This window comes from Zootoca vivipara, chromosome 2 (genome assembly GCF_965207765.1).
Source record: "Zootoca vivipara chromosome 2, rZooViv2.hap1.1, whole genome shotgun sequence".
NCBI classification, from domain to species: Eukaryota; Metazoa; Chordata; class Lepidosauria; order Squamata; family Lacertidae; genus Zootoca; species Zootoca vivipara.
In genome coordinates, this window is record NC_142584.1 from 106,430,162 (window position 1) to 106,443,969 (window position 13,808).

A 13,808-nucleotide genomic window follows, 5' to 3' on the forward strand; every position below is an offset into this window, starting at 1 on the left:
CTTTAGAGACCAGGGACGGCAGCATCAGCTGCCTGGAGGACTCCCAAGGAGAGGGGAAGAGTTCAAAAAAGGGTGAGAGGCAGCCAGCTCTGCAGGCAAGAGGTGACATAACTGGGCTCCTGAGTCCCTCAGGGGCTCCGCAGAAAGAATGTTGTTGGTCAAGGGAGCCATGGACTCAACAAGATTGAAAACCTCTGATTTATAGTGTCAACTACTTCTCTGTTTCTCTTAAGCCAAGGGTGACTGAGCTGTGGCCTGCCAGGTGCTGTTGGACTCTCTTCCCATCAGCTCTAGCCAGCATGGCCAATGGTCAGGGATGATGGAAGTTGTGTCTAAGTTAGGTAACTGGCAGCTTATATTTATACTAATCACTTTTCTAGCCCAACAAAGGAATTGTCTTGATTAATACAATCATCCTTATAATGATTTTTAAGATGCAATACCGGTATAAAATCAACCATAAGTCTAAATTGGCGCTGGACAAAATTTTCATGCGGCTCTGTTTTCAGTGCAAAGAAGCTCTTGCGAAGACAAGCCGCCCTTTATGAAAAATTGTTTGCACATTATATGCCTCGATTCCGTCCCTTCTCAGCAAGCACTTTGATCCATAGAGGCATTCCTCATTTCATGGCGATCTTTATAAAGTGCTGCTAAGAGAGGATGCACAGCACCAACCCCATCGCTGTGATTCGCCTCCTCCGCAGTGACCATCGGCATCTGAAAGACATCTGCATGTGCCCTGAAAGACTGCCAAAACAGGGACCGCCTTTTCATGCTGCTGAAAAGGGTGTTGCGAATCGGGGGCCTCTGTTCTGAATCAGTAGTTTAGGTGCAAGTTGTGCTTCCACGATGGACCCACTTTATTCGCCCAGACATATTTTCAACATAAACCTTTTATTATGTACAGATTAAATTACAACCATCTTTATACAGCGCTTGCTGGTGCAATTGACAGCATAGCCACATGGAAGGCAAAGCCCACGCTATTTATAGAGAGGCAACACCGATACACAATGAGCCACTAGTGGCATCGTGCCGGCCACACACAGATATTGTCAATGAGCTGAGAGACATGACTAGTGAGAGCGCTGGACTTCAGCTATCTCTACAACCTAGTGGTGCTTCCTGCTGCTTGCCAGCCAGAATTGATGACAGCAAGAGCAGCGACGGCTTCTGTTCTGACAGCCCCAGGCCCAACAACGAGGCTACGACAAGCTTTTTCAACTTGTTCAGGGGAGGCTGGGATGGCATGAGCTGCAAGGGGGGGGAAAGGCAAGAATCAGGCTGGTGAGTATAAAACATCTTCGTCTCTAGAACCAAGCAAAGTGAAGGGGTGGCAGGCGCGGGGAGGGAGATAGTGTTTTTCTACTCTCCCCTGCAGGTGGTATTCATGCACCAACACTCACCTTGCTTACCCTGTGACACTTAATCAACCCTTGTGAATCTAAGTAGAAAGTGGAATAGGCATCATAGGTCCTGGAGAGGAAATGTTTTTTTTAAAAAAAAATTAGGCAAGATATCAGTTGGGTGACTTCTTCCAACAAATACAGCATGAAAATATACGTGTTTTGAATATATTACTGCATCTGAAAGGCTCAGCTCATGCTACCAGCCCTCAAACAGCACACAAATAAGCAGAATACACTATTTTCCTTAAGACTTTCCCATAGCTACTTAACCCTAGCCACAGCAAGCCAGTCTAAATACAGTGATACCTTGGTTCTCGAACGGCTTGCCTCCTGAACAAATCGGCTCCCGAACGCCACAAACCCAGAAGCAAGTGTTCCAGTTTGTGAACGTTTATCGGAAGCTGAACGTCCGACATGGCTTCCGCTTGAGTGCAGGAAGCTCCTGCAGCCAATCGGAAGCCACGCCTTGGTTTTCAAATGGTTTCGGGAGTCGAACGGACTCTCAGAATGGATTAAATTTGAGAATTAAGGTACCACTGTACAGTACAGTGCTTTCAGAAGACTAGCCCTGGTGTAAGAATTTCATTAAGACAGAGCAAGATGGTTCCCTTTTCACTTCCTCCACCACCACCACCCCCCGCAAAAAAAAGAACGATAGAAGCACATCAAAAGTTCTGATGCCAAGGGATCTGTCTGGGGCTGCTCAGCTCTAAAGAAACTGCTACCCCAAAGGAGATGTCTCACCTGTACAGCTCACTCTTATCCCTCTTGTAGAAGCGCAAAAGGAATACATGGAAAGGCAGCCCTTTAATCCGCCACCGGGCTTGGATGCTCCAGTTCTCAGGGTGCTGTGTCACCTTCAGCACCTCCATGTGCAGATTGGCAAAGTAGTTCCAAGCCAAGAAACGGCAGAAGGTCAGCGCCAGCTGGTACATGGTTCGGCCGCTGGTGATGGGAGGCAGAGAGGTGAAGAGAATGGAAAGGTCAGACGGGGATAGGAAATAAAGACACTCTTTCCCCCATCCTCACAGATAGGGAATGACCTAGTCCTCTCATCTCTACCGAGATAGATGATTCGCACTGCCATCTCAAGTAGAATGGCATATATTGAACTTCGTTCTCTGTTCATCCCTGCAGGTTTAGACAAAAGCAGTACAGTTCCAGCCGGAACACCTGGGAAGCTGATTAAGAAGGTTCCCCCAACCATTCTTCCCTAAATAGATCAAGGGTAGGCAGCCTTTTGGGGGCCCATTTGTAAGCTGGAGAAACTGTCGTGAGCACTCCACACAAATCACCACCTTTTCAGCCAACTACAACGTAGGGCTTTTTTTCGAGCTTAATTTCAGGCATGGGAGAGGGCCCTATTAGAAATTCTCTGCGGACACTGGCAACCCCCGATAAGCTCACTCACTCACAGGCAAGTTGATACATCCCTTTCAGCCCCCGAGGACTACAACAAAGACTCACACATGAAACAGATCAAATGCCACAGTTAACTCATATAATCTTGCATTAAACAAAATGCTTGTTGGGGGTGGGGGGAAAGAAGAGGAAACATACAAATTGTGCTACAAGTTAGTAAGTAATTCACAAATATTTGGGAATTAGACCCTTGAGCATATGATCCCCCTGCCACAGATCAGCTAGATGCTGAAAGCAACCAAGGGATTTCAGAGGATAACTGAAGTAGCAGCAATTGTTGGGGATGTTTCAGTAAGCTGAAGCAAGACTATCCAACCAATATCAGAGCACAGGGACGAGGGTTCAAAGCTCTTTCCTCATACAGTTGTTTCTTCCACCATGCTCTCAGCCAGAAGCAACACTTCACCGTACTTCAAGGGGCCCGTGCTAGAAGAGAGCCCTGTAAATCTTCGTTCCTCTACTTATGCTCACCTCGAATTCAACGGTAAGGTATTTGCCGAATGGCATAGGCACATGAGAGTCCATTTCAAAACATTCAGAGACTAAGACATGACTCCGGGAAGCCCAGCCTGAGCTCTTTATTGCTCTTGCTGTGTCTCTGCAGTGTGATGCCATCTGCCAAGCGCCACATCCAACGTGAACAGGACAGGGTATGTAATTAATAATAATAATAATAAATTTTTATTTATACCCCGCCCTCCCCAGTCAAAAACCGGGCTCAGGGCGGCTGACACCAACAGAACCACAATAAAACATAAAAACAATTAATTAAAATACAGATTAAAATACAGTATTAAAATTTAAAGTGCAGCCTCATTTCAAGTAGGCCATAAGTGGCTGACACCAACAGAACCACAATAAAACATAAAAAACAATTAATTAAAATACAGATTAAAATACAGTATTAAAATTTAAAGTGCAGCCTCATTTCAAGTAGGCCATAAATCCAAGCCATGAGGGAGGAAAACACAGGGGTCAGGCTGAGTCTAACCCAAAGGCCAGGCGGAACAGCTCTGTCTTGCAGGCCCTGCGGAAAGATGACAAATCCCGCAGGGCCCTGGTCTCCTGGGAAAGAGCGTTCCACCAGGTTGGGGCCAGTACTGAAAAGGCCCTGGCTCTAGTAGAGGCCAATCTAGCCATCTTATGACTCGGGATCTCCATAATATTATTATTTGTGGACCTTAAGGTCCTCCGCGGGGCATACCAGGAGAGGCGGTCCCGTAGGTACGAGGGTCCCAAGTCGCATAGGGCTTTAAAGGTCAAAACCAGCACCTTAAACCTGATCCTGTACTCCACCGGGAGCCAGTGCAGCTGGTAAAGCACTGGATGAATGTGATCCCGCGGCCGGGACCCTGTAAGGAGCCTCGCCGCGGCATTCTGCACCCGCTGGAGTTTCTGGGTCAGCTTTAAGGGCAACCCTGCGTAGAGCGAATTATAAGAAGACATTGACAAAGGAGATGCAATAGATGGGGAATTGTGAAAGAAACCTTGCCCTAAAGACAGGCTGATGAAAAGTGGGGTGGATTTTAATAAATAAAATTCAAAAGATGAAGTGGAGTGCCAGCTAGGGCATTGGGACTGGTGCCATTTTGGAAAGATTTGAGTAATGCCCACTGAATATAAAAGAAGAGGAGTTTGGATTTGATATCCCGCTTTATCACTACCCGAAGGAGTCTCAAAGCGGCTCACAATCTCCTTTCCCCTCCTCCCCCACAACAGACACCCTGTGAGGTGGGTGGGACTGAGAGACTTCAGAGAAGTGTGACTAGCCCAAGGTCACCCAGCAGCTGAATGTGGAGGAGCGGAGACGCGAACCTGGTTCCCCAGATTACGAGTCTACCGCTCTTAACCACTACACCACACATATAGCAAGCCACTTCTGCCAGTGATTCAGGCTGTCTAGGTCAAGACGGTCAGAAGGCTGCCATTATCTTTGGGATGCTTCCCACAGAGAGCCAGATAACTTCTGCTATGCAACCATTAGATCTTTAACTTACACAATGGATAGAAGGGACTGTTTTCTTTCATCTACTTTAAACGTCTCACAGAACCTTTCCCCCATCATCAGAGAGCAGATCATTCAGCTGGCAGTCATCCCCCCCCCAATCCCTTCACTGTTCCTAGAACTGACCGTGTTCTCATATGCAGAATCTCATTGATGAACTCTACTTCCTGGGAGTAGATTCCATAGTCGTGGGTCTTCAAAAAGAAGTATGGTAACTGGAGGGGGAGGGGGAGAAGAGAAAACAAAAGCAATGAACTATGAAACATTCCCAGCCCAGATGCAGGCTTCCAGTGCTACCTTCAAAAAACTCCCCCCTGTCCTCAGCTTTCACATCTATAGTACATGGCAAACAGCTCTCTCTTCCTCAATTCAGATTGTGGGCTCTTTGGCCTAGGTTTGACCCAGGGGAGTGGGAACATATACTTGGTTAATTCCAAATTGAAACCTCAACTTTGTACGTGGAAATTTACATTTTAAAATCTGATATTCTGACTCAGCCTTCCATGCACAAATATAAAATAGAATTGGTATATACACTTTAGTAAGAAAGTGGGCCAGGATTCTGAGACTCATGCACATAACAAAACTTTTTCTGCATGGATACATGATATTGTTACGTGCTGGATATTGATGCACCGAAGTCCCCTGGCTGTCATGAGTAGCTCCAGGAGGTGGTTGTAAGAGAAGGAGAACTCCAAGCTACTTCTTGTGTTTTTTGGATCCCTGCCTTGAACTCCCGCCTCATTACAAAATAGGCTTTTAGAAGTCAAATACTCAGGCCCTTGAAATATGAAATCCTACACTTAAATTTCAAGTTTTCAGTTCTCAGGGGTATTTATTTACTGCTATAATTTCTAGGCCCTCCAGGTTCTCAAGCAGGCAGAGGTTTTCCCCACCGCCTGTGACCTGTGATAGTGAGGCTTCCTCACTGAGGCTACTTCCACCCTACTCCTCACCCTTCCACCACTGCCAATAACACAGATAAACATGATGCTTGGAAGTCATCCAAGGGGATATGGGAAGATTCATGTGCTACTTCTCAATGTGGCAGGCACACATACCATACATTTAAAGCACATGACTCCCCCCTGCCCAATCCTGGGAACTGTAGTTGTTAAGGGTGCTTGTGAATTGTAGGTCTGATGGGTGAACTACAGTTCCCAAGATTCTTGGGGGGCGGGACGGGAAGGAATGTGCTTCAAATGTCTGTTGTGTAAGCAGCCCAAGTCAGTTTTGCGTGATAAATTATTTGTGTCTTCTCATGAAGAGAAGACACTAGAACAAAGAAAGCACTGCAGACAAGGGTTGTGGCATAGAAGATTTCAGGTCTTAGTACACGAAACTAACTTATTCATGATATTCACCATGTAAAAAACACCTCAGGGTGACCTTTATCTCATAAATAATTAATTATTATTATTATTATTATTATTATTATTAGAATTTATATACCGCCCAATACCCTGAGGTCTCAGGGCAGTTCACAGAATAAAATCAAGATATAAAACCACAAAATAAATAAAAAACAACCCAATAGCTCCTTCCCCCCCCCAAAAAAAAACATTTTAAAAGGGCATAGGATGTAAATCAGATCAACCAAAGGTCTGGTTAAAAAGGAATGTTTTTGCCTGGAGCCTAAAGGTATATAATGAAGGTGCCAGGCGAACGACAGCATTCCACAAACGGGGAACCACTGCAAAGAAGGCCCCGTCTCGTGTTGCCACCCTCCGGACCTCTTGAGTAGTAAAGCTGAACCTAACCTCAAAGTAGTATGTTAAGATGAGGAATCCAAAGGACAACATAACAAGAAGGGGCCCTTAACTCCTGCCCAAGCCACACAGAACAGAACCCAGCCTGCCATGCCACTCCTTATTCCAATATGGAGTTCAGCATATACTAGCCTGCTTTTGGGAAGTCTTCCAGCCCTAGCAAAGCAAAAGAACTAAGCCCCATAACAGGACAAGATCCCCCATATATACCTCTTTCCGTAGTTTCTGATGCATGACTGCAAGATGCTCTTCCATGCTGGGGTCATCCCTTTCTGGAGAACTCACTGGGGAGGGAGTCCCGGTAGTAGCCCTGAAAGGTGCAAGGGGCCCCAGTGCTACCTCTGAAGCCTGGTAAGGCGATCGGTACTGCCAGCCATGGAAAAGGCTGTGCAGAGAGTCTAAAGAGGCACCGTCCAGCCCTTCGCTCTCTTGCACCGCAATGTCATCCTCTTGCCTCCCATTCACCAGCGTGATGGCACCCTCCATGCCCTCTGGTGGGGAAAGCACAGCGGGGTGGGGAAGGACCCTAGTCTCTAGATAGCGCATCGGCGGGCAAAGGCTGGTCTTCAGTTTCGTACTGTTGATAATGACAAAGTTGTCCCCAGGAGGTGCAGACAGGACGGTGGGAACTTCCGATGGGTTCTTGGGGAAGAGGGAGTGGAATGTCGGTCCTATGGAACCGGAAGAGACTAGCCCTGGAGGTAGTTTGTCCCATGAGCCATCCAAGTCCTAGAAGAAAAGAAGGTATTTGAGGACAATTAAAGCTAGGTAACCCAGCTGTGGCCCTGGAGCTCCTGATTAGTGAAAGAAGCTTGCAAAAGCACCTAACATATCCTCCTGAGCCATCCGACCTCACTTGACAAAATAACTAACATCCACAGGGGAAAAAAGAAAGATTGCTTCATCTGTGTTATGTATAAAATCACAATATTTGTTTGTTTTATTGAGAGTGAAATTGGGTTATAAACACAATTACGTCATACTGACATCCTGCTTTTTATTTCTCTTTATTAAATTTCTATACTGCCCTTCATGCGGGGGTCACAGGGAGATTTACAATATAAAAACACAAAAATACAAATCACAGTAACAAACAAAAACAATAAACCCCTACGCACAGTTTAAAACCCCACCAGGCCCTCAAAGCAGTTTACAACAAGATGGGGGAAATTAATTGTATACTATTGTACGAAAGGCTAAGTAATACTCCAATAAATTTACACCATGGCATAGTACAAACAAAGAGGGGGTGAACAAAGGTCCATTTTTTCCACTGACACAATGGTGGAAATTGCTCCAATGACCAGAGAGAAAGCCTTTGATATTTGCAAAGCAGCTACTGATTGAGCTGGCAATCATGGAGGGCAGAACTCCTCTTCCCAAGTATTTAAAGGATGTACAGTAAGTCCGCAACTTACGCGGAGGTTACATTCTGGGGATCACATCTAAAGGCAAAATCACGTATAATCAAAACACATTGGGTGCAATGGCAGGTAGGATTACCGAAGTCTTTTTTCCCCAGACGCCCGCCCCCCTTTTTAATTGTTTTTAACTTTTTTTGCCAAGTACATAAAGCTGAATGCACACAAGTTAAATGTGCATAAGTTGTGGGCTTACGCTAGGCGATTGGCTGACTGCCTCCCTCACACGTCTAACCTGAACGTAACCAAATGAGATGAACTCCAAGGATAATCACATGTTCATCAGAGCTTCTGCTGGAGAACCACAGCGAGTGACCACTGGGTGACAATACGATAGAGAAAAGTGAAACAATTTGCAATTGGCTTTGCTAATTTCAACAGTCTTGAAGGTTGGAACTCCATTTTGCTAAGTTACTTTGAGAAGCAGGTGGGAGGCACTGGTGCACCAAGGCTTTCCTTTCTTATTTCTAAAAAGGCACATTAGGAAGTCCTACAGCCTCGATCTACAATGAACTAAAAAAAATGTTAAAATAAACCTTCCCCCCCCCCAAAACGGAAGCATTTTTGCTCGGGTTGATGGGAGAAGAAATTGCAAAAGTAGATCAAAGACTATTTATATATGATATCACTGCAACAAGAAGTTTGTTAGCCCAAAGGTGGAAATCACAAGAATTACCAATGCCTGAGGAGTTGCAGATGAAGATGATGGGCTGTGCAGAATTGGCCTAACTGACTGTGAGGATCCGGAACCAAGACGACCAGAAATTCCAAAGAGATTGGAGTAAATTTATTGAATATATGAAAGATCATTGCAAAAATGTGAAGACACTAGCAGGATTGACATGAATCCTGTAACATAACATAAAAATAGTATCTGACCTTGGATAATAAAAGGAATGGATATATGTTGAAGGACAGAAACTGGCAGCTATAATGTGCATACAATTTATTAGAAAATGGGAAACCAGTTGAAGGGAGGGAGGGAAGTCACGAGCTCGGCGGAGCAAATGAAATTGATTTGTTATTGTAATATTATATTTTATGTTGTGTTTTTATTTAAATAATAATAAAAATTATATTTAAAAAAGGCAAGTCCTACAGCCTCAGCCACCATTCTCCCCTTAAGGCCTCGGCTCTTTTTAAAAACCCATGTACACCGATAAATGGGAAGCGTGGCAAGATTTGACTTAAGACTGACAACTGCTAAGTTACTGGTTCTGGCACCAGACCTACCGTATATAAGAGTCTAAAGAGAACAGTCCCATATTCCTTTCCTCAATTCCTGCACCAGCCAGTTCCCATCTCCCAGGCTACCTTGGTATTCAGTGAGAACATAACTGTTTTAGATATTTCACATCCTCACACCAGCTCACATCAGTTAAGTGGCCATTTTTTGTGTTCAGCATTGTACAGAAACTGACACACAAGATACTGCAAAGTAAAAATGCCTAGCAACAGTATCAGAGGCAGAACCTGGTATTTTGAAAATGTTAGTTTTCCAGTTGCCATAAATGCAGGGCAAAATCTGAAAATGGGTGGGTAGAGCTTAGTGAAGCTTCACAGACTAAGATGGTATCCAGTGATCGGTCAGTAAGCCCCACTTCAGCAATCTGCCCTTGCCTACAGATACTACAGTGGTACCTCGGGTTAAGAACTTAATTTGTTCTGGAGGTCCGTTCTTAACCTGAAACCATCCTGAAACCCTAAACGGCCTCGGTCCAGTATACCTGAAGGAGTGTCTCCACCCCCATCGTTCTGCCCAGACACTGAGGTCCAGCGCCAAGGGCCTTCTGGTGGTTCCCTCATTGCAAGAAGCAAAGCTACAGGGAACCAGGCAGAGGGCCTTCTTGGTAGTGGCACCCGCCCTGTGGAATGCCCTCCCATCAGAGGTCAAAAAGATAAACAACTACCTGACATTTAGAAAACACCTGAAGGCAGCCCTGTTACGGAAGTTTTAATGTGTGACATTTTAATGTATTTTAATCTTTGTTGGAAGCCGCCCAGAGTGGCTGGGGAAAACCCAGCCAGATGGGCAGGGTATAAACAGAGCCTAGGGCTTGCTGATCAGAAGGTCGGCGGTTCGAATCCCTACAATGGGGTGAGCTCCCGTTGCTCAGTCCCAGCTCCTGCCAACCCAGCAGTTCGAAAGCACATCAAAGTGCAAATAGATAAATAGGTACCGCTCCAAGCGGGAAGGTAAACGGCGTTTCCGTGTGCTACTCTGGTTCGCCAGAAGCGGCTTTGTCATGCTGGCCACATGACCTGGAAGCTGTATGCCGGCTCCCTCAGCCAATAACACGAGATGAGCGCCGCAACCCCAGAGTCGGTCACGACTGGACCTAATGGTCAGGGGTCCCTTTACCTATTATTATTCTTAACCTGAGGTACCACTTTAGCTAATGGGGCCTCCTGCTGTCACTGCGCCATTTTTCCCGATTTGAATTATAAAATCGTTATTTTCTTGAGTGAAAATGAGAGTACCCCTAAACATTTTTTTAAGGGGGGGGAGCACTGGGCATATGTATGCAAATATAGAGTGCATGCGTATTGTGGCACTTTAAGAACCATGAAGACGCAAGTTTCCAGAGTACTGGGTCCCCTTCATCATGCACTCAAGCCCCCCCCCCCCAGCCTGAGCACTCTGAGCACGAGGGAGGCACTAGCAACGATCCAGTTGCCAATCTCACCACCCGCGATCCTACCCAACCCGGCTCAGTGCTCAGCAAGTTGGCCCCATGGACCATGTGCCAAACACCCCACCCTAAAGCAGCCCTCCCTTCCGGGATTCCCATCATCAGCACTCAGAAAGGAGCAGGGCCGCCTGGCCACGCCCTGTTGGCACCCGGCCACGCCCCCTCGTCCACCCCGCCCTTCAGCCTCCCGCTCTCTCCTCGCTCGCTCGCTCACCTTCGGCCGTGCCCGGTAACAGCATCGTGCCGAGTCGCCATGGCCCAGCCGGAGCCTGCCGCCGCCGCTTCCTCCCCACCTCCAAGGGCACCGAGGCCCCAGGCGCCCGGCCATCGCCCGGCTCCGCTGGTACATAACGCGGACACAGGGCGGCTTCCCACCTCCAGCCCAACGCCTCTCGCCTCAGAAAGCGCCCGCTGCAGCCGGCGAAGCCACGGCGCCTGCGCCGGCAGGGGAGCCTCCAAATGCGCAGGCGTAGTGCCGTAGTCTCCTTGGGCTGAAGGAGGAAGGCGTACGCAGGCGCCCTCTTGGCGGGCCCCCGACCCCGCTTTGAACTTTCCGCGAGCGAGCGAGAGCTCTTCGCCCACTGCGCTTGCGCAACGAGGTTGCTGCTGCGAGGGGTTATGGTTCTGCTGCAGGGAGACTTCCGGTTCTCTATCGCAGCTGACAGCATCCCCCATATGCGGGGGTCGAGAGTGCTAGAAATTCAGAGGGCCGACAGGATAGTCCTTCCCTCCCAGGATGTTCCTTCCCATCCTCTCGCATCACACACAGCGCATGCACTGAGCACAGCCAGGACTCACTGGGCAGCTTTTTGGGGGGTTGGGGGGGGCGAGGGTCAACCCCCCTCCTCATAATAAATTGAATATATTTTGTTCCCCAAAGCTGCAACTGTCTCCCTCTTGCACTTATGTAGTCAAAACGATCAACACTAGAATAACTTCACTTTTAGTTATGTAGGATAATTAAATGCAAAGCCCCAAACCACACGTGGTTAGAGGCTCCTTTGCATGGAGGGGATTTGACATAACCATCCCCCTAACAACAAAGTGCTCCTGTGCATTTTTTAAATGTCTCGTGACAATTAGAAGGGCAACAGTTCCACGAAGTATTGCATAAAGATGCAACTTTCAGACTCTTTCATTACAGTCCTTTGAAAAAGCCATGTCCTCTACCCAGGAAAGAGAAAGAAACCTCATGCCCTCAAAGATGATGTGATAGGAAGATAATAATACAGCCCTCTAAAAGGCTTAATGACAGGTAAAGACATAAGAGATCTCAAAAGCTGAGAGCCAATATTTATCGTAATAGGCTTCAATATCACAGCAACCCCCTTGGTGAATCCTTACACCCTTAACATGAAGTTGCTCAGTTCTAGTCTTAAAGCCCAGTCTTTTAGCTCACTTTTCCTACTTGTTGCTGTTGGTGAATGTTAATCTGGTTTTACCAGTTTATTACCAGTTGAGAGCTGGTCACACCAACACAGACCAGATTGCATCAATTGCTCCTTTTGAATGGCTCTCGCTTTCACAGTAAAATGGAAATTGTGCATTGCTCTATCTTCCAGCCTCCCTTTGTGATAACATCTTTCCCTCTGTATGCACACATAAAGTTAGGAACTATTTATGTGTCTGATGAGGTGGGTTCTCATCCACAAAACCTTACACCACAATATTATTTGAACCCTTTAAGGTGTCGTCAGATTCGTGCTACAACAGACACAGCTCCACTTCTGTAATTTCCTCACAAAATGTTTGCTTCAGTTATGAGTGCGGCTATCAAACACGGCATGTGAACATAGAATTATACAGACTATTGATTTCAGTGAGTTTAGGTACACCCAGTACTTTTTTTCTGGGGGGGACGCAGGGGTACGCATACCCCTAAACATTTTGTGAATCTAAGTTTGGTCTCATTGATGGGCAGTATTTCAATATGAGTAGGAAAATGATAATACCCCTAAACATTTTTTAGGAAATAAGCACTGGGTACACCTAACAGCAGCTCCCTTTATCATGCATACATTCCCCCCCCCCTTCTCCTTTGAAGCATTACATTGTTTCTTTAGGGAGTACAATATTGCCCAGTTAGTTAGCATTACAGTACTTTGATTCAGAAGTGAGTTTCCTAAAAAATAGTTCCTTGTAAGATTTTGAAAGATAAAGTTACACTGATTATCCGAACTTTCACTGTTGCCTTATTCTTCCCCAAATAAACAAAAAAATAAATGATTTCCTACTTTAAACCCTGCCTTATTCCAACAGCTAGAGAGCAGGCTCAACTGAAGGACACACACAAAAAAAACATTTTTGCAAGCTAGAGGAGTTACACTGATTTCAACACACTGGAACAAAAACGTACTTCTCGTGTACTTGCAACTCTTTTGTCCTGCATATGGAAGCTTCTAATCTGAACAGGAAATGATGGCTGCAAGGAACTCTGCTTTTTCTCTATCTTGAGCCTGCTCAGACTTAAGTGCTAGAAAACTTTTCTGCATCTATGGGACAAGCAACCCAAATTGCACAAATAGGGAAAGAAAGCTGAAAGATGCAAATGCATCTTTGCACCAGCCCTGAGTGCTCACTGGAAGGACAGATCATGAAGCTGAGGCTCCAATACTTTGGCCACCTCATGAGAAGAGAAGAATCCTTGGAAAAGACCTTGATGTTGGGAAAGATGGAGGGCACTAGGAGAAGGGGACAACAGAGGACGAGATGGTTGGACTGTGTTCTCGAGGCTACGAACATGAGTTTGACCAAACTGCGGGAGGCAGTGGAAGACAGGAGTGCCTGGCGTGCTCTGGTCCATGGGGTCACGAAGAGTCGGACACGACTAAACGACTAAACAACACAACAACAACCAGAACAATGACTGCAAAAGCTAATTCATGCATGTTTTCCAGGGGTCTGTGACTGCATCAAATGTGGAATTTATGCATGCTCTTCAATGCTATGCTAGCCTGAAGAGATACTTGCATGATCAACCCTCAACAACAGCAACAGCTTGATATGAAATAACCTGTTATACCTACATCTACATAAATTCTGTACAGGACACTCATAGCTTTTATGTTCTGTTAAATTCAATATTTAAT

The 13,808-nt window shown here is 46.1% G+C and overlaps 1 protein-coding gene across 1 annotated transcript; it reads right to left on the reverse strand.

Moving 5' to 3' along the window:
• Nucleotides 1-877: 877 nt before the first annotated feature.
• Nucleotides 878-11,138, reverse strand: C2H6orf136 (chromosome 2 C6orf136 homolog). The gene is made up of 6 exons (XM_035107251.3): nucleotides 10,934-11,138; nucleotides 6,816-7,334; nucleotides 4,963-5,051; nucleotides 2,154-2,354; nucleotides 1,407-1,476; nucleotides 878-1,254 (listed from the first exon to the last, which is right to left on the reverse strand). The coding sequence occupies exons 1-6, from the start codon at nucleotides 11,066-11,068 to the stop codon at nucleotides 1,096-1,098; spliced, it is 1,173 nt and encodes a 390-aa protein (XP_034963142.2). The 5' UTR covers nucleotides 11,069-11,138; the 3' UTR covers nucleotides 878-1,095.
• Nucleotides 11,139-13,808: the final 2,670 nt, after the last annotated feature.